The following is a 26,896-nucleotide window of genomic DNA, read 5'->3' on the forward strand; positions in this document are numbered from 1 at the left end:
GGAGCGCGCAGCTCGCGCGCGGCAGGGCCGGGCGGAAAGTTTTTCCTGACGGAGTTTTGGCGGCGGCGGCGGCGGCGGCGGCGGCGGCCTGAGTGGGTCATGGACGCGCTCAAGTCCGCGGGGCGGGCGCTGATCCGGAGCCCCAGCCTGGCCAAACAGAGCTTGGGGGGCGGCGGCCGGCACCGCAGTGAGTGTGCGCGCGTCCGCCGGGCCGGGCCGGGGTCGGGCAGAGGCGCGCGGGGCCTCAGCTAGCGCCCCGAGTGCGGCCAAGTTGGGCAGAGGCGGGGCCTGACTGGCGCTCGGGTCCCTGCGTGGCCCTTTCCCGGCCCTGCGGGGTAGGGACCGGCCGGGGTCAAGTTGTGCACCTACTCCCCGGCCGCTCCGTGCCGCTGCGAAGAGGGGCAGCGCTGGGGAAGGAGCCTGAGCTCGGCGTCCCCAGGTGCAGCCGGCATGGGGTGGGGTGCAGGTGGGGAGAAGAGGTCCCCGCCACCCGCGGTACCTCCCGCCCCGCTGCCCTGGCCAGCTACGGGGAGGCAGGCGCTCGGCGTCGGTGCCTGGGAGAGGAGGAACGGGCGCAGGGGCTTGTGAAGATGCCCCCGTCCCGCACCCCTGCGCCCCAGCCAGCTGCTGCGGCGGGTGGGAGCCCACTGGCCCGTTCCTCCGCCCCCTGCCCGACCCACCGGGCCAACTTTCGACTCCGGGTGTCCAGACACCCACCCAGGTGTGAGCCCGGAGTCGCAGGTACGTTCTCGAAATTGGGAGCGAGGCCCCACCTGGAGTCTATCTAGAGCCCCACATCAGGCGATCTAGATAGACCCCTACTTCCCTTCCTGTAGCCGAGTCCAGGCTGGCGTCCCGGCTATTTTTGAAACCTGTTTTCTCTCGCACGTTTCCCCTCGGGCTTCTAAAGTCCCTTGGGCGCCCAGGCAAACGGCAGACTCGCGGCCACCTCTCCATGTGGCGTCTGGGAGGCTTGGAGGGGCCTCCCCCGGGCTCCTTTCCCTCCCCCTGTCTCTGGTTATGCTCAGGTAATTTGTCACCTGGCACCTTACCCTGAAGCCTGAAGCCCCAGCCCTGTGCAGGTCTCTCTGGAGGGGGAAGAGAGTGGCTTGCCTAGGGTCACACAGGCCTTCCTGCGGGTTTTGGAGTCAAAGCCCAGGACTGTTGCACACTGCCACCTCCCTGCCACCCACTTTGGGCCACAGCCTCTCCCCTCCCCAGGAAACAACTGACAGTACGGCACTACCTCACCCCATCCCCTCTTGGCCTTATAGGGCTCCAGCAGCTCAAGCTCCTTGGTCCCTGGAGTGCCAGCGTGTCTGGGCCTAGAGGGCCCGCCTTGCTCCTCCTCTGGCCCCACTCTGCTGTTCAGCTGTGGCTGCCTCTTAGCCGAGACTGGCATTGGCATTGGGAATATGGGCTGGTGCCCTCTGGTGGGGGTGGGGTCAGAGACCCATTAGGGCTGGGACACTAGGCCAGGGATATACCGTTTATCAATACTGATTGCCTCCCAGAATAGTGCCTTTAAAAACTGGCAAGGTTTGACTAGGACTTCTGAGAATGGCCATCTGTTCCAGTGTGAGAACCCTGCAGTTTTCTCTAGGAATGAGGGAGGGAGGGTGGTGGCGCAGCCCCTAGGGAAGTGGTTTTGAAGGAAGTGGGGGCTGGCAAGGGAAGGGAAGCGAGAAACATCTCTGAATCCTAGGATAGGGAAGAGGTAGCCACTTGGGATGGTGGAAGAGAATTTCTCTTGCTTGGGCAAGTCAGTTGTCCTTTCTGATCCTTGGTTTTCTCATCTGCAACATGGGGATAGAAACTCTTACCTGGCAGGAGTGTCAAGGAGATTATTGGTAATAATGCTCCCTCCTAACTGGTGGCTTTCTTCCCCCTGCTTCTCTGTCCTCTGCCTATCCTAGGGATGCTGCCAGCATGATTAGTACTTTGGTGAGACGGGTTTTGGGGGCCCAGAGCCCCCAAAAGGAGGTAAGGAGAGGAGCACCTCTCCTCCTCCTCCAGGCCGCAGAAGCCCATAGTGCTGTCCTGGAGCCTCTGGACCTAGAAGGAGGGCTGTCCGAGCCTCACCTGTCCGTAGTACCTGTCTCCAACTATTTGTGGGGATTAAATGCAATTGCGTTTGCCTAGCATAGAGAAAGAGTTCGATAAATGGTAACTATTACCTTTGTCACTGTTTTACACTGTGTTTTTGCTTCCATTCTCTCACTCCTGTGAGGTGTCAGAGCAGGCCCATTTTTAGAGGCAAAGGAACAGAGACTCAGGGCAGTGGAATCATTGGCCCCAGACACAGGCATCTAAGAGGCAGAGCTCCAGATTCCCCCAGCTCAGGGGTCTTACCCGTGTGCCTGGTGGACTCTGCCCTGGGAGGAGCTGGGAGCAGGCTCCACCCACCCCAGGTTGGGCTAGCAGCCCCTGACGGCAGTGGCCACAGGTTGGGGGGGGGGCGTGGGGGATGTTGGGGTGGGAGTGCTAGGGCCACCTTGCTCAGGGTTGTGACCCAGCTGGGCCTTGGACCTGGTCCTGCGGTCGAGTTTTCAGGCCAAACTGAAGCCAGTGAGGTTAAGGTTAGGCTGACCCTTGCTGTCCACTGTGAGCTTCTTCCCCTCAGGTCCTCACTAGGATTAGCATAAGCATTGCTTATTTGTGGAGAAACAAGCCCAGAGAAGGGCAGCGCCTTGCTTGAGGTCACACAGCAAAGCCGGTGCCCCAGGCTTCTTTCCACTCAGCCTCATGCCTGCAGTGGATTCCTGGCTGTCCTGACCTTGAAAGGGCTCTTTTCCTCTCCCACACAGCTTTTCCCATCCCCTCGGGAGCCATCAATGTTCAATCTCAGTCCCTGGCCAGGCATTTTCCTTCCAGCTGCCTGGAAGAGTGGCTCACCTTGGCCCACCCTTTCCAGAGGTACTGGGATCATTCAGGCCCTCTGGCTCCTTTGTGGGTGGTGCTTATCCAAAGAGAAGGGGTGAAGAAATAGAAGGTGCAGGTTTCAGTAAAGCTAGTTCATGGTGGAAGGCAAGGGAGGGAGGATCATGTTTATTTATAATAAAAGATATTACAAATGAATGTGGCCCAACACAAATTCATAAAATGATGAGGTTTTTTTGCTGTTTTGTTTTTAAGCCCATCAGCTATCGTTAGTATATTTTATGTGTGGCCCAAGATGATTCTTCCAGTGTGGCCCAGGGAAGCTAAAAGATTGGACACCCAGCTTACAGTCCGGTGCACCACGACAAGGGGGTGTGGATTAGTGGTGTGGTTTCGGACACTGGTAGCAGGACAAACATAAAGCAGGGTGAGGAAGTGATGGGACAGCTTTGTTAGGCAGGATGGTGTCTTCATTTGGATACTTTGAGAGACAGGGATTGGAGTGCAAGTCATTTATTTGGGAAGAGATGGCAGGAAATAATTGTTAGGACAAGTGAGAAGGGAGGGGAGTCACAAAGTGAACATTATCTAAAGCAAATTACCGGCGGGGTGAGGTGGCTGGTAATCCCAGCACTTTGGGAGGCTGAGGCGGACGGATCACCTGAGGTCAGGAGTTGGAGATCAGCCTAGCCAACATGGTGAAACCCCATCTCTACTAAAAATGCAAAAATTAGCCTGGCAGGGTGGCACAGGCCTGTAATCCCAGCTGCTCAGGAGACTGAGGCAGGAGAAACACTTGAACTTGGGAGGTGGTGATTGCAGTGAGCCAGGATTGCGCCACTGCACACCAACCTGAGTGACAGAGTGAGACTTAATCTCAAATAAATAAATAAATAAATAAATCAAGCAAGCAAGCAAGCAAGCAAGCAAGCAAATTACCACAGGGACTCCTGGAGCCTAACCCCATGCTGGGAACTGTGGGAGGCAGTGGAGAACATGCTCTTCAGAGGTGTTCCACCTGAGGGGCAGTTCCCAGCAGCCCAATGGGGAGGACTGCTAGGGATAGGAGGCCTTCATTCCCCAGTCTGTGCCAGCCTCAGCATCTCCAGCAGGCAGAGTGGCAGGTGCTGGCAGTCTGGTGACAACATGGAAATGGTGTACAGAGGGGATAAGGGTGGCCACTGACAGCACCAGGGAAGGCCTCTCTGAGAAGTTGACTTGATACACACCTGTGAATCCCAGGAGGGAGGAATCTGGGAAGAGCATTCCAGCCAACATTCCCGAACAGCAGGTGCAGGGAATGTTGAACTAGAGCCTGAGAGTGCTTCTTACTTGTCTGGGTGCTGTGTGAGGGGCATGTGGCTTGAAGGAGTCACAGGTCACCCACTGCTCACTGAGGGTCAGATACTCTTTGAGTAGCCCTGCAGGGCTCTGCCTGACCCCACCCAGGGGCTTGGGCTGCAGGAGGCAGGTGTGTACCGGAGTCCCAATGCTGTCAGTCATGAGCTATGGTCCAACTCTGAGCTTCTTTAGCTGTGAAATGGGCACACTGATCTATCCTTGACTCTTCTCTCAATATGAGAATGGCCATGTTAAAGCTCTTTGGACTTGACCATTGGTAATGACAGTAGCTCACACTTGTGATACTTGGTATGTACCAGACAGGGTTCTAAGCTCACCTTGGGTGTGAACTCACTTCGTCCTCAAGACAACCCCGTGGGGTGAATACTATTGTTTTGTTTTGTTTTTTTTTTAGATGGAGTCTCCCTCTGTCACCAAGGCTGGAGGGCAGTGGTTCGATCTTGGCTCACTGCAACCTCTGCCTCCCCTGTTCAAGTGATTCTCCTGCCTCACGCTCCCAAGTAGCTGAGATTACAGGTGCCTGCCACTGCACGCAACTGATTTTTTAATATTTTTAGTAGAAACAGGGTTTCACCGTGTTGGCCAGGCTGGTTTTGAACTCCTGACTTCAAGTGATCCACCCGCTTTGGCCTCCCAAAGTGCTTGGATTACAGATGTGAGCCACTGTGCCCAGCCAAGGAGGATACTCTTATTGTCCCTGTTATTTATTTATTTATTTGAGACAGGGTCTCACTCTGTTGCTCAGGCTGGAATAATACAGTGACATGATTATAGCTCACTGCAGCCTTGACCTCCTGGGCTCAAGGGATCCTCCTGGGTAGCTAGGACTACGGGTGCACACTGCTACACCCAGCTATTTATTATTTGTAAAGATGAAGTCTTACCATGTTGTCCAGGCTTGTCTAGAGCTCAGGCCTCAAACAATCCTTCCTCCTCAGCCTCCTAGAGCACTGGAATTATAGGCATGAGCCACTGTGCCTGTCTTGTTCCTGTTTTAAAGTTAGGAAACTAAGGTCCAGGGAGGTTCAGTGACTATGAACTCCAGAGCCCATAGCATATTTTTCTCTTACTGTGTAAGTAGGTACTTAGGAAATGGTAGCTACTGCAATTATCATTTTAAAAATTATTTTTGGCCAGGCACGGTGGCTCACGCCTGTAATCCCAGCACTTTGGGAGGCCGAGGTGGGTGGATCACGAGATCAGGAGTTTGAGACCAGCCTGACCAATATGGTGAAACCCCATCTCTACTAAAAATTTAAAAAAATTAGTTGGGCATGGTGGCATGCACCTGTAATCCCAGCTACTCAGGAGGCTGAGGCAACAGAATTGCTTGCCTGGGAGGTGGAGGTTGCAGTGAGCCGAGATGGTACCACTGCATTCCGGGCTGGGCAACAGAGTGAGACTCCATCTCAAAAAAAAAAAAAAATTTTAGGCCAGCGCAGTGGCTCAAGCCTGTAATCCCAGCAGTTTGGGAGGCCGAGGCAGGTGGATCACGAGGTCAAGAGATCGAGACCATCCTGGTCAACATGGTGAAACCCCGTCTCTACAAAAAATTAGCTGGGCATGGTGGCGCTTGCCTGTAATCCCAGCTACTCAGGAGGCTGAGGCGGGAGAATTGCCTGAACCCAGGAGGTGGAGGTTGCGGTGAGCCGAGATCGTGCCATTGCACTCCAGCCTGGGTAACAAGAGCGAAACTCTGTCTCAAAAAAAAAAAAATTTTTTTCTTTTGATACCAATTTCAACAGCTTTGACTTCTGAAATTTTCCTAGTACTTTTCACACCCAGAAACTTCTGATGATGCTCCTGAGGGGCTGAACCCATTTGTCAGATAGAATTGCAGTCCAGAGAAGCAGCCACACTCCGGGTCAGGGCAGAGCTTTAGCTCTTTTCTGAGATTTGTCTCTCTGTGGCCTCTGAGGCCACCTCCCCACCAGGCTGGAGGAGGCTGGAGGGCAGAGCCCCAGTCAGAGGCTCCCCCTTGCCCCTGGGTTTGGCTGCAGCTCTGATGTTGCAGACATACCAGCCAGGCTGGGTCTCTGGGAGCAGCAGAAGGGACACAAGGGCATTCAGCCCAGCTCTGACTCCTCCGTGGCTCTGGGGGGCCTTAATGAGGAAAGAGCGTGCGTTCACAGCTGCAATTTAGACCAGGCATATGGTCTGTCCCCAGCTAACTCTGGCAGCAGGTCATCTGTAAAACTGCAACGTTAAAATAGCACAGTCATTACCCACCACAGGGCCAAAAATAAGTAGGACCGGAACAGGGCTGTGCACTCAGGCCTGTATTTGACCGGGGGCCTCTGGGAGTACCTCCTGAAGCCTTGGGCTCCTCCTGGGAAGAAGGCCTCTGGCTGTGGCTGCTGAGTGGGGCGGGTATGGCCCTGAGCCCTACAAGTCAGCCTTGACTGAGAGCTCCCAGGTGCTGGTTTCTTGGCGAGGGTGTGGGCACGAGGGCCTTACACTCCAGTGAAGAGATGAATCGTGTGCGCAGACCGAAGGAGGGAAGCGGCTTCCCAGAGGGAAAGGAGCATCTCAGCAGGGCCTAGGAACATGGGGGACAAGGGAGAAACAGGACCAGACTGGACGCCACATTGTGCCGGCGTACACCTCCTGGCCAGGTCCTGGGGAAGCAGATATGAATGGCAGGTTCTTTTAGGGAAAGTCACGTGCAGGCAGTGTGTGGCGTGGCTGTGGGAGGAAGAAGAGATTTGCACTCAAGAAAGGCACTATCAGCCTGCCCGCAGGAGGGATGAGGCCCCATTGGAAGGTGTACTGACCACCTACCATAGGCCTGCCCCTCTGCTAAGGACATTTTATTTTTTTATCTCATTCTATACTTATGCAAGGGTCAAAACAGCCCCCAGGAGTCAGACCTGTTTCCCCCATTTTAAAGATGAGAAAACTGAGACTCAGGGAAGGTAATGAATTCACTCAAGATCACTCAGGCATGAAACATCGGAGCTAATATTTTAGGATTAAGTTCCATGCTGTTAACCATGAGGCTATATTGCCTCAAAGGAGGCTTCTTGGAAGAGGCTGGATGTGTGGGGTTTGAGCAAGTGAAGAAAGAAGGGCATTTAGGATGCAGGGAACTACTTGAACAAAGGCACAGAAGTTAGAAAGTAAATGTCACATTATGAGGTTGAAGCTTTGCATGGTTAGAGCTTCTGGGGGTGGGGGCATGGGAGGGATATTGTGGGAGAAGAGACGGAGAAACTTAAAATTCCCTCACAGTCACCGGTCATTGTGGGGCTTTCCTATGGTAGACTGGTCGGGGTGAGGAGGGTTCCTATGACTTGCCATGTGTCCTTGCACAGGTCCCATCCCTATCTGGGCTTCAGTTGTATCATCTGTTAAGTGAGGGGCTTCAGCTGAGGGCCTAAGGCTGATGAGTGGCAACCGGTCTGTAAGGACACAGTTAGAGGAGGGGAAGGGTCAGGCCAGGCAAGGAGGAATGCAGAAAAATGCCGAACATTTCAGAGGCCAGGGAGGACTAGGGAATGTTTTGACAGCAAAGAGATCACCAGTGACCTTGGCAGGCTTTGGCTGTTTGGAATGGAGGGAGCGGAAGTGGCTTTGGAAAGGGGCCAGGAAAGGGCTGAACCAGAGAAAATGGGAGAATGGGGGCATGAAAATGAGGGTTGGAGAGGGAGAGTGTAGAATGTTTGCCAGAGGTAGGAATGGATAATGAGATAGTCAAGCCTTGATCAATTAGTATTGCCTGCCTGGGGCCTTATGCTGAGAAACGATCAGAGGGAAGTAGAGCTGCAATTGATTATCAATGTCTGCTAAGGGCAGGGGCCATAGGCACAGTAGTACTTCTGTCCTTGCTTAGATGGGTCTCAGGTTGAAAGTGATGGTCTGGGTATCTTAGCCTACAGAGGGGAAGCCTTAGATATTAGGGATACCTAATTTCAGGTGAGAGGAAATGCCTCTGTCTCCAAAAACCTGATCTTTTCCTACAATTAAGGTAGTTTGCTGCGTGATAAGGTAGTTTGGTCTCATGGTCAGGAGTGCGGGCTTTAGAGTCAGTTCTTCGAGCCTCAGTTTCCTCTCTGCAAAATGGGAATGAAAGAATACCTGATTGCAAGGTGGCTGTGAGGTGATGTTAATAGCTACAGCTTTATTATCATTGCATGTTTGTTAAATGAAAGCTCTGTTTTCCCCTGATGATGGTGCTGTTATTCTGAGCTTGAGAGCAGTGTCTATGTCTGAGTTGCTCCAAGGCCCCATCACTCAACCCAGGACTGGGGATACCTCAGGGACTTTCAGATTCTTTTTTTTTTTTTTAAATCATATTTTAGGTTTTGGGGTATGTGTGAAGAACATGCAAGATAGTTGCATAGGTACACACATGGCAGTGTGATTTGCTACCTTCCTCCCTTTCACCTATATCTGGCATTTCTCCCCATGCTATCTCTCCCCAACTCCCCACCCCCTCGTCCCTCCCATATTCCCCCCAACAGACCCCAGTGTGTAGTGCTCCCCTCCCTGTGTCCATGTGTTCTCATTGTTCAACACCAGCCTAGGAGTGAGAACATGAGGTGTTTGATTTTCTGTTCTTGTGTCAGTTTGCTGAGAATGATGGTCTCCAGGTTCATCCATGTCCCTACAAAGGACATGAACTCATCATTTTTGAAGGCTGCATAATATTCCATGGTGTATATGTGCCACATTTTCCCTGTCCAGTCTATCATCGATGGGCATTTGGGTTGGTTCCAGGTCTTTGCTATTGTAAACAGTGCTGCAGTGAACATTCGTGTGCATGTGTCCTTATAGTAGAATGATTTATAGTCCTTTGGATATATACCCAGTAATGGGATTGCTGGGTCAAATGGAATTTCTATTTCTAGGTCCTTGAGGAATCGCCACACTGTCTTCCACAATGGTTGAACTAATTTACACTCCCACCAGCAGTGTAAAAGTGTTCCTATTTCCCTACATCCTCTCCAGCATCCGTTGTCTCCTGATTTTTTAATGATTGCCATTCTAACTGGCGTGAGATGGTATCTCAATGTAGTTTTGATTTGCATTTCTCTAATGACCAGTGATGATGAGCATTTTTTCTTATGTTTGTTGGCCTCATGTGTGTCTTCTTTTGTAAGGTGTCTGTTCATATCCTTTGCGGACTTTCAGATTGTTTTGGAGGATCAAGTAGGCTTGTGGTTGATGGGACAGAGGATGAGGTCATCTTGGGCTTTGGGGTCATCTCAGTGGGGGCCCAGGGATGAGGGCTAGGGCTGGAGGGGCAGTGGGCCTGGGGCCAAAGCCGGGGATGGGGTTGTCCTCATCATTCCTTCCTTGAGCCAGTATTGAGCGCTAGCTGCATGCCGGGTTCTGGATGACCAGTCAGTAAGTCCCTGCTCACCTGATCTCAAGGCTTGAGGGGAACTGGGTACACCTGTAAGTTCCTGTAGAACGCTCCCCAGCCCTGACACTTGCACCCTCTTTCAGATGAAGAAATGGCCTCAGAGAGGGACAGTGGCTTGCTCAAGGCAAATCCAGAGAAATGTAGGTGTACAAGGCTCCTTTTGGCTGTGGAGAGGCCTAGGGCTCTAGAACAGGTGCTGAGAGAGCCAGGAGGGATCCAGAATGAGTAGGGGACCTGGTGATGCCACCTGGACTCAGACTTCTGCTCTTGACAGAGCCAGAACTCCAGAGCCAGGCTGAGCCTTGTAGTAGGGGCCCACAGCCCTGCCAGAGCCTCAGCTGCCCTGGATACCTAAACTTTCTTCCTGTGGCTTTTCAATCGGAGCCAGTGAAGAAGACCCCAGGAGGAGGCAGGGAGGGCCCAGGACATTTCCCAGCCCCTCCCTGGGGGATGGTCTAGGGAAGCTGGCCCTGGCTATGTCTCTGGTGGCCCCTGAACCTGATTGCTGACTGGATTCTGCTCTGTCCTTAACAAGATTGTGTGTGAGGCTAAAGAGCAGTTTTCTTTCTCATCTGTAAAATGGTGCAGTCATAACAAACACCTCCTATGCGCATGCAGCATCTGTGAGGGGATGATAAGGGACAGGTAGGGGCTCTGGCAGGTGGGCGTGTAGTGTGTTCATCCTTGTGAACTGATCCTCGGAAGGATCCCTGGAGACTTCCCCTCCTATGCTAGCCCGTTGCTTCCCAGCTGAGTGACATGGTGCCTCTGGGCCTCAGCTCCTTCAGAGGAGCTGGGGATTGTCAGAAACCGCCAATGCAGCCCTCACTTCCCCTCATGCCCATTTGCCTCTGCAGGACCCTCACCCACATCGTGGGCCACTCTTTCCACATGTCCCTCCTGGTCCATTTGCCCACCCAGTGAGCCAGGCTCATTCTCTCATTTCCTGACATTCATGTGGTTGGTGCTTTTAGAGGACCCTCCATGTGGACCCTGCTCTGCGCCATTGCCACGGCCCAGAGAGGCGGGCAGTGTTAGTCCTAAAGAGGAGAGGGGGCTTCCCCAGGACCATGCAGTGGATGGGAAGCAGAGTGGGTCTTGAACCTTCCCAGATTTGGGAAATCACCTCCTCCTCTCCCCACCGACCCTTACCCTACCCTGCTCTCCCTGGGCTACCGTCTCCTTCCTGGCCTCCCACATGCCCCTATTGGTCTCTACAGATGCGCACAGGGAGGAAAGCCGTGCAGGTTGCGGCTGTGGGAACCACTCAGGGTTTAAGTCTGACTCATTTTATGCGGCCTTCATCTCATGACTTTGCCTCCCTGAGTCTCAGTCTCCTAATCTGTAGAATGGGGACAACCACTACCTCACAGGATTGCACTAAGGATTCAGTTAGAAATGGTATGATTTGCCCTCAAGTGTTAGCATTTAAGAGTTAGGGCTGTGGGCTCGGGCATGAAACTTGGCTCTTACACTTCTTGGCTCTATGGACTTGGTTATGTGATTTAGCCTCCATGGCCTCCGTGTGTTTGTCTGTCAATGGATTTGATGAAAGTGTGGACCTCATAGGTTCTTATGAGGATTAATGAATATTTTACGAAAAGCTACTTATATGGCACCTTGGTATGTGCTGGAAAGCATTAGCTCTTTATTAAAAGTGACAGTAGGCTGGGCATGGTGGCTCACGCCTGTAGTCCCAGCATTTTGGGAGGCTGAGGTGGGCAGATCACTTGAGGTCAGGAGTTTGAGACCAGCTACTCTGGAGGTGGAGGCTGGAGAATCACTTAAACTTGGGATGCAGAGGTTGCTGTGAGCTGAGATCGCACCACTGCACTCCAGCCTGAGTGACTGTGAAACTCAGTCCCCCCCAAAAAAGTGACAGTAGTAGTGGGGAGACCCCACCCCCTGCTAGGGGGTTTCTGGAAAGAAGACTGGTGAGAGCTGTTGCTGGTGGTAGGCCCTGAGCCGCAGGGTCTGAGAGCCTACCCTGTCCTGCCCCAGAGCTTCCTGAGAACTGGACGGACACTCGGGAGACGCTGCTGGAGGGGATGCTGTTCAGCCTCAAGTACCTGGGCATGACGCTGGTGGAGCAGCCCAAGGGCGAGGAGCTGTCTGCCGCCGCCATCAAGAGGATCGTGGCTACAGTGAGCACTCCAGTCAGGAAGGGTCAGGGAACCAGAGACCAAGGCCCAGCATTTTCCCGGGATGCCCTTCGTCCTAGCTTGTTTCTCCAATTGAGTGTGTCTGAGCCTGGCCCTGCCCTTGAGTCTCCTTCCGTCCAGCTTTGGGGCCTTGGCAGAGGGGAACCATTGGACTTTCAAGGTCACGGTCAGTGGCTTCCCTCCAGCCATTATGGTCTCTTCCGGCCTCCCCATCCCCAGCTCAGGCTCCCTACCTATGCATTGGTGACTTATCAGTGCCAAGAAGGGTGGGGAGGTTGCTTTCCCTTGATTACCTGCCCAATGACCTGAGAGACAGCATAGCCCATCAGAGAGCAGAGTGCCCCCTCCCTAAGCTCTGAGCAAGAATGGGGCTTTTAAATCCACTTCCCTTGGTGGCCTCAGACCCCTCAGCTCAATGGATGGAGCAGAGTCCCCAGGAGTCATCCTGCTGGGTTGATAGCTCACTCGGTGCTGAGTCTGTGGTCCCTCCTAGCTGTGTGACCTTGGGCAAGTCCCTTAGCCTCTCTGAGTCCATCTCCTCCTGGGGAGAAGGAGGGTGACTCGAGGTTCATGGTGCCTGACAGATAGCTGGTGCTCAGGGAGCAGCAGATGCTGCTCCTGTTTCTGTTACAAGAGGGCGCTGGCTGGGTTGTCTTCCCCATACCGCTGCCTGTTGCCTAAGCTGAGGTGGGCCCCGTGTCTGGGTCTGAGGAGCAGCGAGGTGCAGGCCACGAGGGTGGGTCTCAGGTGAGGCCAGCAGGCTCCTCTGACTCCTGTCTGTCTCCCAGGCTAAGGCCAGTGGGAAGAAGCTGCAGAAGGTGACTCTGAAGGTGTCGCCACGGGGGATTATCCTGACGGACAACCTCACCAACCAGCTCATTGAGAACGTGTCTATTTACAGGTACGCTCAGCATGGGGTTGGCCCATCCATTCTGCCGCTTGGGGCAGTGGGTAGAGTGTCCCATCTGAATCCAGGGCTCTACCACTTCCTACCTGGGTGACCTTGGAGCCTCAGTTTCCTCGTCCGTAAAATGAGGGTGGGAACAGATCCTGCTGCATAGTGTTGTTAGAAAGCGCTGAGTGCACAGCACCTGGTTCATGATGAGCACTTGGTTAAGTGGCAGCTGCTGCTTTTATCATCACCAGTTGGAGAAAACAGCTGAGCCAGCCCTCCCCCAACCCCAGCATGCTGCTGAGTCAGGCTTGGAGCAGAAAACTGCAGAGTCACTGCCTTTTCTTTCTGCTGTGAATGCAGCGACTTGGCTCTAGGTATCTGGCCAGGCATTTTGGGGAGGCCCCAACCAGGGTCCAGGGCCAGAGTGTAGATGGTCTTTCTGGTGGGTCCTCTGGTTAGCCCTTGGAGCCTCAGGCTATCCCCACTACTCTCTTGGCTGGTCTATTATAGCTTTTCAGAACTGAAAGGAACAGCTCAGGTCCATTTTACAGATGGAGAAGCTGAGGCCCAGAGAGAGAATTGCCTAAGGCTACACAGTGAGGTATAGTGGCTGAACTGGAACTAGGACGCCCAGGCTGGAGCCCTGTCCAGCAGGCTCCTATCTGCCAGGCATCCCTCCACCCTCGTGCTTTGTCTCCAAGCAGATGACTCAGCCTGCTGGTGCACGGGCCAGTAGGGTCGATAGATGTGTGTTGTGGAGCCCGGCTGATGTCTTCCTCTCACCAACCTGATTGTACCTGCCTTCCTTTAGTCAACACTTTTCAAATACCTATTCTGCCAGCATCTGTGCCAGATGAGGACTCTGATCCTACTCATACCCTCAAGGAGCTTCCACCCTAGTTGGGAATAGTGGGGAGGAAACAGGAGATAGAGCATGGTGTTTTCCGAGAAGGCAAGGAAAGGTCTGCCTGGGGAAATCCAGGAAGGCTTCCTAGGGGAGGTGGTACCTTGCTGGGGCTTGAAGAATAACAGGATCTGGTTTATTGATACCAAGGACCCAGTAGCATTTAGAGCAGAAAGCTGGACCCCCTGGGATGGAGAAGAGGTAGTCAGGGACCTGGCACCTTCAGGCTCTGCCCCCCTGGGGTGTTGATGCCTGTGACTGAAGCTGGGGCCACATAGTTGAGGGGTGCGTCTGTGGCACTCCTGTCCCACCTCTGGGCTGCCAGCCCCTCCCCTGATTGAGACTCTGAGGCTGACTGGAGGCAACGAGGAGGGACCAAACAAGTGAAGGAGGGTGGGAGGCGAAGGGTTTAGGTAGCCCCAAGGTTACAGATGGCAACTGGGGGCAGAGACGGTGTTCTATGCAGAGGGAGTTGCTGTGTGTCTCCTCCCAGGCCCACTGGGGCTCCTTGTTGGGTCCTCTTCACACACACGCCCCATCCCTACTTCCAGCTCTGCCACCCCTGGCCACAGCTCCAGAACTTGCAAATGGTCCCAGTCACCCTGAGAGAGATGGACCTGGATCTCACCTGACCTCTGGGCAAGGTGGGATGGGGGAGGCCAGGTGAAGGGCATCACTGAGCAGGGCAGTGTCCTGTTTCAGCTCCCCCTTCCAGCCAGTTGGCATGTAGCCTGCAGAGGCAGCATGGTAGCCTTGGCCTCTGAGCTCAGGTCCTAACTCTGCTACCACTTCTGTGGGGTCAGGTCTTTAGCCTCAGGTTTTTCATCTGAAAAGTATGGATAGTGATAGAACCCTTCTCAGAGGGTAGCTTTGATAATTACATGAGGTGAGATCTAGAAAACTCTTGGCACATTGCCTGGTATGTGGTAAGGGTTTAGGTATTACTGTTTTGGGGTGTGGCTCGGTGTGGGATAGGAGGGAGAGGGGGAAGTGCCCTGCTTCCAGTCTTTACCCTGGTCCTTCCTGCCTGCCTGGCGTGTATACCTCCTGCACAGATGGCCCAGATGCCCGGCCTGGAGGCCCAGGCTGGATTCCCAGAGTCTGCCCTGGTGGAGTGGGGACAGCAGGTTCTCTGCAGTTCAGGGGAGCTGCCCCGCAGGGCATCCCACATGTGCTCAGGCCCACATGTGCTCAGGCCCCCATGCCAGGTCCGGTGATACTTCCCCCTTGCCTTTCAGGATCTCCTATTGCACAGCAGACAAGATACACGACAAGGTGTTTGCATACATTGCCCAGAGCCAGCACAACGAGAGCCTTGAGTGCCACGCCTTCCTCTGCACCAAGCGGAAGATGGTCAGTGGGGAGGGCCAGGGCTGGGGCAGTCTCTAGTCGTCTTGGCAGCCCTGCTTGTTGGGGGTGCTGTCTGGTGTAGGGGGCAGGACCCAAAGGTGACCATCACTTAAGAAGAAGGTGAAATCCGTGGGAATCCCAAGTGGGTGCTAAGAGCTAAGGGGTGCAGTGGTGGGGCTGCAGGCAGGCAGGTGACCCTCCGGTCAGACTGGTGTGGGCAGTGGTTAGCCCGTGTCCCCAGTGCGTGCCTGGGCCCCTTTCTCTATAACGTTGTTGGGTTGAGGTTGTTTTGGATCTCCTGTCTTTAATATGGTCTGGGGGTGCAGGGCCTTGTAGGGATTGGTCCTTGGACATGGGAGACTGGGGATCTGGGGTGGCAAAAGCCCTCAGGGGACCAGGCTTGCTGTGGCTGGAGTGTGGAAGGCAGTGGCTGTCTCTCGGTGCCGCCTATGTGTCCATTTCAGCACTAGGCTTCCAGGTCTTTTCTTCAATCCTCACAGCTCTGCAAGGTGGGAACTGTTACTCTCTCCATTGTTTCTTTTTCTTCTTCTTTTTAATGTTTAATGATGAAACAAACTCTCAGAGGCCAGCTGTCTTGCTGGATAACCCAGCCAGCCAAGGGTAGAGTGAGGGTTTAAACCCACATTCCTCCCCCTCCCTCTGTGCCTGGGGAGCTCAGAGTTCCTTGTCTCATTTCCAGGTCACCCCCGTGATCACATCTAGCTGGGATGAGTGGGAACCGTGGTGGTCATTGGGCATTTGTCCTGTATTTGGGGGCAAGCAGTGGAGTGGGTCAACCTTTGGCATTACAGCTTTTGTTTCTGAGACACCCCAGGATCTGAGCATCCTCCCTAGAAGATGGTTCCTGACATCCATTGATTTAGTACTGGCACCTGTTTACCTCTGCTGACAGCTGAGAGGCCTAATCCCCAAGCCCTATAGCCCTTGGAACCTAGGAGACAAGATCTCCTTCCCTCCTCTGTCATCAAAGGATGTGTCAGGTACATCATAGTCTTTGTGGCCCCCAAGCTTCCTGCTGCCCATTAGGGCACATTTCAGATTATATGTAAGTTTTCTCTTGCTGTTGTAACAAATGATTGCAAACCTAATGGCTTAGATCATCACAAATTTATTCTCTTATGGAGAAGAAAAATGTGTTCTGTGACAGAGGTAGGTCAGGAGTCTAAACTAGGTCGGGAGGATTGTGTTTTTTTCTGGAGGCTCTAGAGGAGAATCCATTTCCTTACCTTTTCTACCTCCTGGAGACCAACCATCTGCATTTCCAGGTTTGTGGGCCTGTCCTCATCTTCCGAGCCAGCAACATAGTGTCTTCCAGTCTCCTGATTTTGTCGCCACGTTGCTATTTTAAACTCTGACTCTCCTACCCTCCTCAGCACTCCTTGTGATGACATTTGGACACACTGAGTAATCTGGGATAATCCCCATTGCCAGATCCTTACCTCACTGACTGTGCAAAGCCTGCTTGCTGTGTAAGGCATCACTCACAGGTCTCAGGGATTAGGATGTAGACATCTTGGGGGCAGACACAGGATTCAGCCCACCGCAGGTGTCATGGAAGAGTCACTGAGGAGGAGACAGTCCAGCGGTCTGATCCTGGCTGATGTGCTGCATTGCCTTGGAGAAGACCTTGGCTTTCTCTGGGCTGTTTGCCTCTCAGCAGAATGAGAAGGTTGCCTCTGTGACCTCCAGGGTTGTTCTGAAAGGCCCCAGGTTCTTTTGAACACCTTGTTTCTTTCCTGCAGACTCAGTGTCGCCGGCTACTTGCCCAGGGCCTCGTGAGGTCCCAAGGCTTCAAGTTGCTGTGGCATCTCCTGTGAGTTCCCACAGATGTGACTGGTGGCTTTGTCTTTTAGGAGGCCACACAGACTTGAAAATACAGCTCATTATGTCCCCATTGTTCATCTCTTCCTCCCCGCTGACCAGGAAAGGCCCTGGGCAGGGACAGCTGGCCCTGGGTGGGAGGGCCCTTCCAAGGTGCAGAGGCTTCCTCTGGGATGGGGGGTTCTGGGAATAAGAGAGAGGTGCGGGCCCAGCTGTGACAAGGGAGACCTGGCTTGTGGCCAGAGGACTTCAGACAGACTTGAGTGAAATCAGCCTACCCTCAGGCCGTGAGGTCAGCCACCAAGGAAAAGAGAGCCAGACCTGGCAGCAAGAAGAGGCCCTGCCAGATGCCCAAACTCTTCATCTTTCTTAGTGTGTTCTTCTCTGTAGTTGGGTTGATGGCTGGCCCTTTGCCACCTGGGCTCCCTGCTTCAATGGGCCCTTCAGAGCCCTCTCCAAGACAGCCCAGCCCAGCACAGTGTAAATACATCACCTGCTGCCTCAAGGTCTTAGCCCAGCTGGGGCTGAGTGTGTGTTGATGGCCTCGTCATGTTGGAATCCTAGATTCTCGAGCTGAGTGGAAATGTTCTTGGGGGCGGCAGGAGATGGAATGGCTGCCTCAGCCTCTGCACCTGCTGGCAGCTCTGCCACAGATGTTGGGCACCATCTATCCTGGCCTGAGCCATAAAGAAAACATCCAAGGTGGTAATGAACAGCCCGGCTTCAGTACCTGGAACCCAGGGGGCTTGGTTCTGGGGCAGAAATTAGTAAATCTCACTGGAGGGTAAGTGTGACTTCCCTGAGACAGAGACACCTCGAATGGGGCTTTGAAGGCTGAGGAGCCAGGAGGAGTTTGCCAGGCTGAGAGAAGGAGGCAGGTGGTGGGCGGGGAGTGCACACCCGCGCAGGATTAACATACGTGTGGGCGCAAAATGAAATGGTTCCCCTGCTGTGGGTGGTGAGGCAGCTTCTGTTTGCAGCCGGCCTTGAATCGGGATGTTGAGGACCTTGAGTCAGGATCTTAACAAAACCTCACTCATTGTGGCTGGGGCCTCCACATCCCTATTCTTCCTGGCCCGGCTGCCTGAATGAGTTCATGACCCATTCAAGTTGGAGGAGAAGGGCTCCTTTCTACATCACCCACCAGTCAGCTCAACTCTGGGCAGCACAGCCACCCTGAGTCTCCCCTCCCTAGTCCTGCTAGGCAAAGCCAGGATGGGGTTTCTTTAAGGAATCTCTTTAATCTGCCCAACCAGGAGGCCTCTGGGCTCCAAAGTGAAGGTAGAGGAGCTCAGGGTTGCCACGCAGGTGCCAGGCCTAGGCTGATGATAAGCAAAGTGCTACTACCCCCAGTTTCACCCAGCAGTGCGGGGCCGGGCTGCTCTCTCTTCCACAACCATTGGCATCCTGGAGTGATCCTTGTGCAAGGTTATGCTTCTGGGGCAGCAGGGCTGCTGGGGGGCACATGACTGTCTTGGTCTGAGTTTCTGGCCCCTTTTGAGCCGTGAGCAGCCTGGTTCCTGGGAACAAGGAACATGAAAAACTGGACAAGGTAGCATCTAGTCAGGATAATAAGGCAGACCTGCAGGGCAGAGCAGTCAGGAGGGCAGGCACCCCACCTGGGCAGGCCCGAGCAGTCCCTCCACCTAATGCTGGTGCTCGGATTCTTGCAGCCGCCCCAGGAAGCAGGGCCCACCCTGCTCCCAGTCCCTGCCCAGCCTAGGCTTGTAGCCACCTGCACACATCCACATCTTGGGTTGTATTCAGTTCAACTTACAGCTTGTGACTTCAGGGCAAAAGGGTAGGAATGTATGCAAATGAACAAGCAGATTTATGCAAAGACAGCCTAAGCTTGTGTCCCCAGATTTCCAGCAGGCTTAAATAATGGCATTTTCGTATCCCTGCCGCCTTGAGTGACCAGCCCTTGCTTGGGTTGTTAGTGATCTGACTTGGGCTGGTAATTAGCCCATATTTTTAGTTCATGGGCAATTCTCAATGGTAACTGGGTCTATTAAACTTGATTCAGACATGACAGCTTAAATTGTAAACAGCTGCGAAGAGTTTCATACTTAATTACCATATTTAAGTTTTGCCATAAAGTGCCTGTACTTCCATCAGAAATGTAAATGATGGAGACATTCAAATGAGGTTTTATACTTTGTGACGTTTAATTGGCACGGATCAGTCAGCTTGTTTGGGAATTTTAAATATTTTTTTTAAAAGGAGTTTTAAAGGCAGTGGCCACAGGTTCATTTCTCAATTAAATTGAGTTGTCTGGGAGAGGGAAGTGAGTGGGGCTTAGGCTGGTGATGGCTGAACTCGTGCTCTTGAAAGAGGCTGGTGCTTTCTTCTCTTAGCCAGGTCTTCAGAAGGAAGCTAGATGTTTCCGGCGACAGCTACGAACTCCGGGACTTCCACTCCCAGAAGCCGAGCTGATTAACCCTGGACTGGAATGGCTGAGAGAGAAAGATGTTGGGATGAATATGGGCTGGGGATAGGTCCTGGCTGGAATGAGCCCTGCCCCTCAGACAAGTGTCATTCACCCAGCATTGCTGCCACTTCTGGGAGGCTTTGCCCAGGGATGTTCAGACTGATTCTTGCTTTTAGAGTGCACACAGCGGGGGGGAACACAGGCATGGGAGCCAGTGACACTTTCATATACATGGTGCTAGAGGGAGGTGGGTGAGGCTAGAGGAGTCTGGGGCTGGTGACAGGAGAGAGGTGGTGACATCTGAGTTGGGTTTGAAGGGCTGGGTGGGAGTTCCCCTGGGGTGAAGGGCCAAGGCGTGGCCCTTCCTTACTGGTGGGTTATAGCACTAAATGGTTTTGGTCCCCGAGCATTCATTGACTTCTTGCTCCTGTCTAGAAATTGATAAGCCTTCTATTCTCTTTGTGGGATCCAGTTATAAACCCTGGCCTAGTTGCAACCAGAACCTAACTTTCACCTGTCTGGCTGTGGCTTATCTGGGGCAATGGCTGGGCCTTTCCAATTCTGACTTTTCTGTTCTCCAATTCCAAGGGCTAAGTTAAGTCCACAGGTAAGGAGGGCTTCTTGGAGGAAGTGAGCCTCACAGTTCATTGAATTTAGGGAATCCCAAAGAAGAAGGAAAAAAAAGAGAGGTGAACAGCCTTTGCAGGCAGGGGCCCTAGAGTGAGGGTGAGAACTTTGGTGGGGCCAGAGATGGTGAAGATGGGGCCCCCACTGCCTTTGCGAGTATGTGGGTTTATTACACCCCAGGTTGCTTTGGAGCTCTGGGAAGAGCCAGGACCCTGCTCTGCCCAGCAGGCATTCCAGACCTGGGATGGAGCTGCAGAAGCTGCAGAGGGAGCCAGCAGGCCAGGCCTGGAGTCCCTGGCCCTTCAGTGCAGACTTGCTCTGCCCTGGCTGACGCTGCACCCTCCCCACCCCCACTTCCTGTTTTCAGGCACAGGCTGTCACCCTCACCGTAGCCCAGGCCTTCAAAGTTGCCTTTGAGTTTTGGCAGGTGTCCAAAGAAGGTGAGACTTTGTATCTACATTGTGGGTGTGCTGGGAGGTGGGGAGGCAGATGAAAGCCCTGAGATCAGGTCTGGACTGACTTCCAGCCTCATCACCCACCTGGCTTGTGATTGTGAGCAGGTCCCTTTACCACTCTGAGTCTTAGTTTTCCCATCTGAAAAATGGGAACAGCCATCTCCCTCCCCAAGGATGCTTGTGAGGATTAACTGACATCTGAAAGGTTTCTTTCCTCCTGGCTGGAAACCTAAAACTGCCCCCTGAGACTGGCCACAGCTAATCACCCCTAGCCCAGTGATTGCTGGGGACGGAGTGCTCGGGTCTCAGGCTCCAACGTGTTGTGCCTTGGTCCTGCAGAGAAAGAGAAGAGGGACAAAGCCGGCCAAGAGGGAGGGGATGTCCTGGGGGCCCGCCGAGACTTCACCCCCACCTTGAAGAGCTGTGAGTCCTGATGGGGAAAGCGGGTGTTGGGTCTGTGTGTCACCCAGGGGGTTCTGCTCCTGCCTGGGCTGGGACAGCCTCTTGGTTTTTCAGTTTTGTTTTGTTAAATAAATAATACACATTCATTACAGGTCAATTAGAAAATGTAGATAAGGGGAAGAAATCATTCATTTTGGTGCATTTTCTTCTGGATATGTTCCTATGCAAATGTATAAATATGTTTCTGCCTTTCTATATTTTTAACATACTGTTGTGTGGTCATTTAAGAAAACTTAACTATTGTGAATACAAAAGTTTCAGTCTAAGCCGTTAGTTGAGGGCAGGTTCTCACTCTGTGGGTAGTTGTGCAGCTGTGGGAAGGTGCCAGGACCAGGCTCTGCTGGGAGGCCTGGGCAAGGCCACATTCTAGGGGAGGGTCAGGGCCAGGGCAGCCCAGGAGGGGCCAGGAAGGAAAAGGCTGATCTCCCTCTGACACACCTGACCGGATCCCTCATAGCAGTCGCCACTGGGAACCTGCTGGATTTAGAGGAGACGGCTAAGGCCCCGCTGTCCACAGTCAGCGCCAACACCAGCAATATGGACGAGGCGCCACGGCCGCAAACCTTGAGTGGCAGCAGTGTTGTCTGGGTGAGTGGTTTTGTGGCCAGCAGATCAGTAATCCTCAGCCTGACTTCTGGGCGAGCCTGAGGCTGCTCCAGGCCCTGGCACCCATGACTTGTGGGCCTCTTGGAGGACCAGACGCAGCCCGGCAGGGCCCAGACCCTGGATGGGGGATGAACAATGTCCCTTTTGAACCTGAGGCTTCGTCCCCAACAGGCTTGGCTACCAGCACAGCTGTCTCCTCACAATGCCTGGCCTCTTGGCCTGAGCATCCACGGCTCTGCCCACCACAAGACCAGCCAAAGGCACCCTTGTTCCTAGTATTGCAGAGCCTGCTCCCGACACTCCTCCCCCTCAGCTGTCTGAATGAGGAGCCAGAGACTTGGGCAGTCACCAGCTTGGTCCCTGACCCCCTCAGGGACTCAGGGCAAGCCCCCTGACCTCTCTGTCTCACCTTTTTCATCTCAGTGAGGGTGGTGACCTCAGCCAACGAAATCTCCCCGAGGAACCCAACATTTAATATTGATTTTTCATTTGGAAATAATTTCAGACTGTGTTACAACAATAGTACAAAGAATTCCTGTTCATTCTTCATCCAGATTCCCTAGTTGTTAACATCTTGCATAACCACATTACAGTGGTCAGAATCAGGAAACAAACACGATACCATGCCTTTGTATTGTCTGTGAACTTACACAGTTCTCCAGGGGTCCCTCCAGTGTCCGGTTTCTGGCCCAGGATCTGTTGCAGAGTCACGTTAACTTGTCATCTCTTTAATTTTTAAAAATCTGGCAAGTGGGGGCTCCCCAGGTGTCCCTCGAGCCTGTTCTCTGCTGTTCGGGAACCACCCTTGCCGCTTGCCCATCCTCACCAGGAGGCCAGGGAGGGACCTCACCTATCGCTTTTCCACTGAGGCTGTGAGATTCCTGCCATCACTTATCTCTCATGAGGTTGGAATTTTGTCTTGGCTTTTGGAAGTAAGTGAAGGCAAGAAAACCTCCTTCCCCACCCGCTTCCTTTTGGAATTTGAAAGCCATAAGAGTCATCAGGTCCAGCTCCCTCTTCTTATGGAAGGACAAGCTGAGTTTCTTCCCCCTCCCGCCATGTACTATCCCAAGCTGAGTTTCAAAGAGGAGCAGTGACTTGCTCAAGGTCTCAGGGCAGGTAATGGTGGAGCAGGGCATTGAACCCACCTGGATCTCCAGACGCCCTAGGACATACCCTTTCTCTTCTCCCACATTTCCAACTTTGTGTCCTTGGGCTGAGATGCTGACGATGCACCCAGGCAGGAGGCCTGCCTGAGCCTGTGCCTCCAGGCACCTACCTGATTTTGTGTCCTGAGTCCCTATAGCTTATACTCAGGGCTGGTACAAGCCCTGGCTGTGAACGTGGGCTCCCCTACTCAGAGTTCTTATCTCCTGATTTGTTTTCCCCAAGGAGCTGGATGATGGCCTGGATGAAGCATTTTCGAGGTAATGTGAGCTTTCTGCGCTGGGCGGGGGGCCTGGCATGTGTGGGCAGGTCCTGCTACCCTTCCCCCCCTGCCCCCACCGGATAGCTTTGCCCTGCCTGAGAACACAGCCACTCAGACCTCCTCCAGAGCAACAGTCCCCATCCCATCACCCCAGTGCCTCCAGGAACAGGGAGCTCACTGGGAAGGAAACCCCTTCCAGTGTCGGCCAGAGTTGTTAGAAAGTTCTTACAGTTGAGTCAGAAACTGTTCCTGGTGGCTGCTCTGCCGCAGTCTGAGCTGAGTGGAACACACTGCAGCTGAAGTTGATTTCTTCTGCCTGGCGTAGCCTTCAAAGATGGGCTGCTTTTGCGGGATTTGCTCCCTCCAGAGGACTGCGTATATGAAAAGGGGAAGGGAGATGTGCTTCATGAAGCCCCTGGAGTGTTCCACAGTGGGGAGGGTCAGGCGCAGGGAGGAGTGTTTTGGTAAAGCCTGAGGGTGGTGACATTTCCCTGTTTTCCTGGGGGCCATCCTGTGGCCCCCTTCAGCTTGGGGACATGCTACTGAGAACGTTGTGGCTGAAGAGAGGCCTGAGCAGCTCAGGGTTCTGAGCCCTGGGTCCCAGCCCTCAGGCTTCCCTCCCTTTCTCCCTGAGACCCTCAGCAGCCCCCTGCAGCTCTCCCACACTCTAGGGGCTTTGTTTGGGGTTGGGGTCAGCAATTTTTGGTCCAGCGGGTAGAGGGAGTCAGGGTCTTTGCCCTTCCTCCTCCTCACCTCCTTTTTGCCAGGGACTGATGGAAACCCCTTGGTCCATCCCAGGGCGAGGGTGGCACCTTCCCTGCCTCACTGGCTGACTACAACTCCTATATGAAAAAAATATTTCCTTTGCTTTTTTTCCTCAGTATCTTGAGCGTCGTGTGCTCTTTATTAAACAATTTTGAAAATCAGCAGAGCATTAAACAGAAAGTAACACCATCCCATAATCCCACAGCCCAGAGTTTTGGGCTTAATTCATGCTAATCCTATACATATACATTATTTTGCATTAATCTGCTCGTATTTGCATTTTGGGATCCTGATTTTTCACTTAACAGCCACGTGTCAGAAGCATTGCTCCAGGCTGTTAAAATCTCCTTGTAAACACCTCTTCCACTGACTGCCAACATTCTCTTAAGGGAAGCGGCTATAATTTACTTGACTCTCCCCTGTTCTTTTGGACATGTAGGTTGTCTCCCTTTGTAAATTTATTTTTTGAACAGCATGGTGTTGACACAGTTACAGCCAAAGAATCTTCTGTTCCCTCCCATGGCTTGGCTCCTCACCGCCCCTGCCGCTCCCTTTACTCTTTCCTGCCCCCTTCTCCTCTTTCCTGGGCATGACCTGACTGAGCTGGGGCATAGTGTGGGTGCTGTGGCCTCTCCCGGGGGTGGATGCAATGCTGGCTGCCCCTCACTTTTCTGAGCTGCTTGACTCTCAAGGGGAGGTGCTTTGATCTGAGGCTCCTCCACCTTCCCTGCTTCTTGGGCTTCCTTCTTGGGCTCCCTGCCCTGCCGTTCCCTACTCATGCCCTCTTGCATCTGACCCTGGAGCCGGCCGGGCTGGTCAGGCTCCTGGGGTCCTCCAGCCCTTGCCCAGGCTGTCGGCTCACCCAGCTCTGCCTTCCAGGCTTGCCCAGTCTCGGACGAACCCTCAGGTCCTGGACACTGGACTGACAGCCCAGGACATCCATTATGCCCAGTGCCTCTCGCCTGTCGACTGGGACAAGCCTGACAGCAGCGGCACCGAGCAGGATGACCTCTTCAGCTTCTGAGGGCCCGGGGCCTGCCGGACACAAGCGGCCCTGACATGTGATGGACCAAAGCCACCTGCTGCGGGGGAGCTGGCTCCAAGACCCGCCCGCCACCTCTCCCAGTCCTCAGCACTGTCAGCCTGAAGATCAGAGCTGTAGCCAGTCAGGCAGGGGAGAGATTTTTTTAAGCCCTGCTCTTTCTCTGAGAACCGAAAGATGCCTTGAATATTTATTCAGTGACTTCTGGCTGATGCTCGGAAGCCAGTCTTTGTCAGGCACGTCTCCTGCTGCGTGACGTGTGCAGTGCTGTAATCGGCTCCTGGAGCAAGCTCTGCCCTGGCCGCGGGTATCAGGACTGTGACCAAAGCATTCCTAGCCCCTTCTCTCTAAGGACCTGATTTTCCCTGAGGCATCCTGCTTCGGATTTCAGTCATTTTTTTCCCCCAAGCACAGGAGAGCACCCACAGCCTCAGGAGAGGACTATGTCCTCTTGCTCTCCTTCCTCAGGGCCCAGCAGGCGGGGCTTGAGCCCTGGACCCCAGACTCTTAGAGACTGAGGTGCAGCTCCTGACCAAAGACAGTACAGCTTGGCACTTTAAAGCATTCACAGCATGTGTGGCCCCAAGGGTTCCTCCATGGTGCTGCATTGAATGGAGCTTTCCTTCTGCCCTTCCTCTAGGAGAAGGGGCCTAAGGCCCCGGGGATCATCCACCTGTGATAGAACCAGTATAACAGGCAGCTGTCTGCTCCCAGGGACTGAGAGGGGTAGAGGGGATCATCGAGGGCCGGCCCCTCCCTGCCTTCTCCCCTCCATGCAAGGCTGTGCCCCTCTCCTGCTGTCTGTGTGAGTGTCTCTGCGCCCCGCCTCCCCCAGGATGATGTGTGAAACCTGACGCCTCGATTTATTTGGAAATATTTTGTGACCACTTTACAGATGAGAAAATTGAGGCCTCAAGCGTGGAAGGGGTAGAGTGAAGAGTAGAACGCAGGTCTGAAGCCAAAGCTGCTTTCTTCTCTGCCTCCGCCTCACACAACTCACACCTCCTTTTCTTCTAGCTTTGTTGTCCTCCCAGGAACCAAAAAACCCCAGCTATTTTCTGACCAAAATGTGTTTCATAACAAACCATCTGGTGCCTTTCCACACAGAACTGGCAGAAGCCTCTTGTCCTGCTAGCTGTCTCTCTTGTTGATTTCCGTGGAAATACAAGTGTTTGAAGTGTGCTAATTCTGAGGGTGAAACAAAATCCAACTCTGTCAGAATCACGTTGGTCTCTTTCCTGACACTGTGACCCTGGGTCGGGACATACCAGCAGCAGTCTGTCTTTAGAATCTCTTTCCTTCCTCTTCTTCTGCCCCCGTGGGGCTCCCACATCCTGAAAGGCAGGAAAGCCTGAAGCATCTTTTCCATCCCAGGTGCCTCCCAGTGGCCAGCGTGTTGGAGCAAGTTTCATTAGCCCCAGGGAAAGCACCGCCTCCCTTAGAACCTCCTTATTTAACTAAGCATTGGAATCAGACACGTAAGACGGAGGTGCCTGAGGGTGGGGTGGGATTCGTAGGGTCTTTATCAGAATCTGAGGATAACTTCCTTGGCCCAGCTCTAGCCACCTCCTTGGTATCAGTCTCTGTTTGTCAGAAGGTGACATGGGTGAGGCCTGACATGGGCCTGCCTTGGCACGAGGCTGGCCAGGGGTCCTGAGAGCCACTGCTCTGTGAGAGCCACACTGGCCTTTGCCTCCATTTCTGGTTGACCGGCTGTCCGTGTGCCTCCTGTGTGTCTGTAGATAACTCTTGCTGTGCTTTATTTGTGAAAGTTTAATGAGGAAAAAACAAATAATAAATGTTCTCTTTTTGAAACTCATTGAAGCTGCACTCATCAGATGGTGTAGACAGTTGGCAGTGTCCAGCGGCTCCTGACCTTTGGGGGTGGGAGCAGCAGTGACCACAGACTGGGTGGGGCCACATGCCCAGGGACAGCACTGAGAGAAGGGTGGGGGTGATGGTCCTTAGGTTCCCTGGGTGGAAGGCCCAGTGGGGCCCCCTTTTCACCCAGCGACTGGGTGTGTGTGTGATGAGGTCACCTCTGGATGACTCACAGAGGCCACACCAGGAATCTGGTCTCTTGGCTGAACCTTCTGAGCCTGGGCAGGGGCCTGGCCTGGGGCTGTGAGTCCCCTGCTGTGCGCATGGGGTTGTGTACGTGGTCTACGTGGCCGTTTTCCCCAGGCAGGATCTCCATTATTTCCCTCACTTTTTGGATCTGCAACACGTCTTCATTCCACAGACTTGCTCCAGGCTGAATGTGGACTGGGCCTGGGTCATAGTACTGGGGACAGGGGTCCAGGCATGGCCCAGATG

At 53.6% G+C, this 26,896-nt stretch overlaps 1 protein-coding gene across 8 annotated transcripts; it reads left to right on the forward strand.

Annotated features, from left to right (window-relative positions):
- Positions 1 to 26,399, forward strand: LDLRAP1 (low density lipoprotein receptor adaptor protein 1). 8 transcript variants are annotated; one of them, XM_035308189.3, is made up of 9 exons: positions 1 to 741; positions 11,612 to 11,754; positions 12,561 to 12,673; positions 14,810 to 14,924; positions 20,189 to 20,261; positions 20,616 to 20,699; positions 21,196 to 21,326; positions 22,737 to 22,771; positions 23,847 to 26,399. In XM_035308189.3, exons 1-9 carry the CDS (start codon positions 591 to 593, stop codon positions 23,890 to 23,892), a joined length of 891 nt encoding a protein of 296 aa, XP_035164080.1. In that variant the 5' UTR covers positions 1 to 590; the 3' UTR covers positions 23,893 to 26,399. The 8 variants fall into 8 exon arrangements, with proteins under 8 accessions (XP_035164080.1, XP_035164077.1, XP_078186903.1 ...); XM_035308186.3 differs by having other exon boundaries at positions 24,418 to 26,399; XM_078330777.1 differs by having other exon boundaries at positions 21,199 to 21,326.
- Positions 26,400 to 26,896: the final 497 nt, after the last annotated feature.

This window comes from Callithrix jacchus, chromosome 7 (assembly GCF_049354715.1).
Source record: "Callithrix jacchus isolate 240 chromosome 7, calJac240_pri, whole genome shotgun sequence".
NCBI classification, from domain to species: domain Eukaryota; kingdom Metazoa; phylum Chordata; class Mammalia; order Primates; family Cebidae; genus Callithrix; species Callithrix jacchus.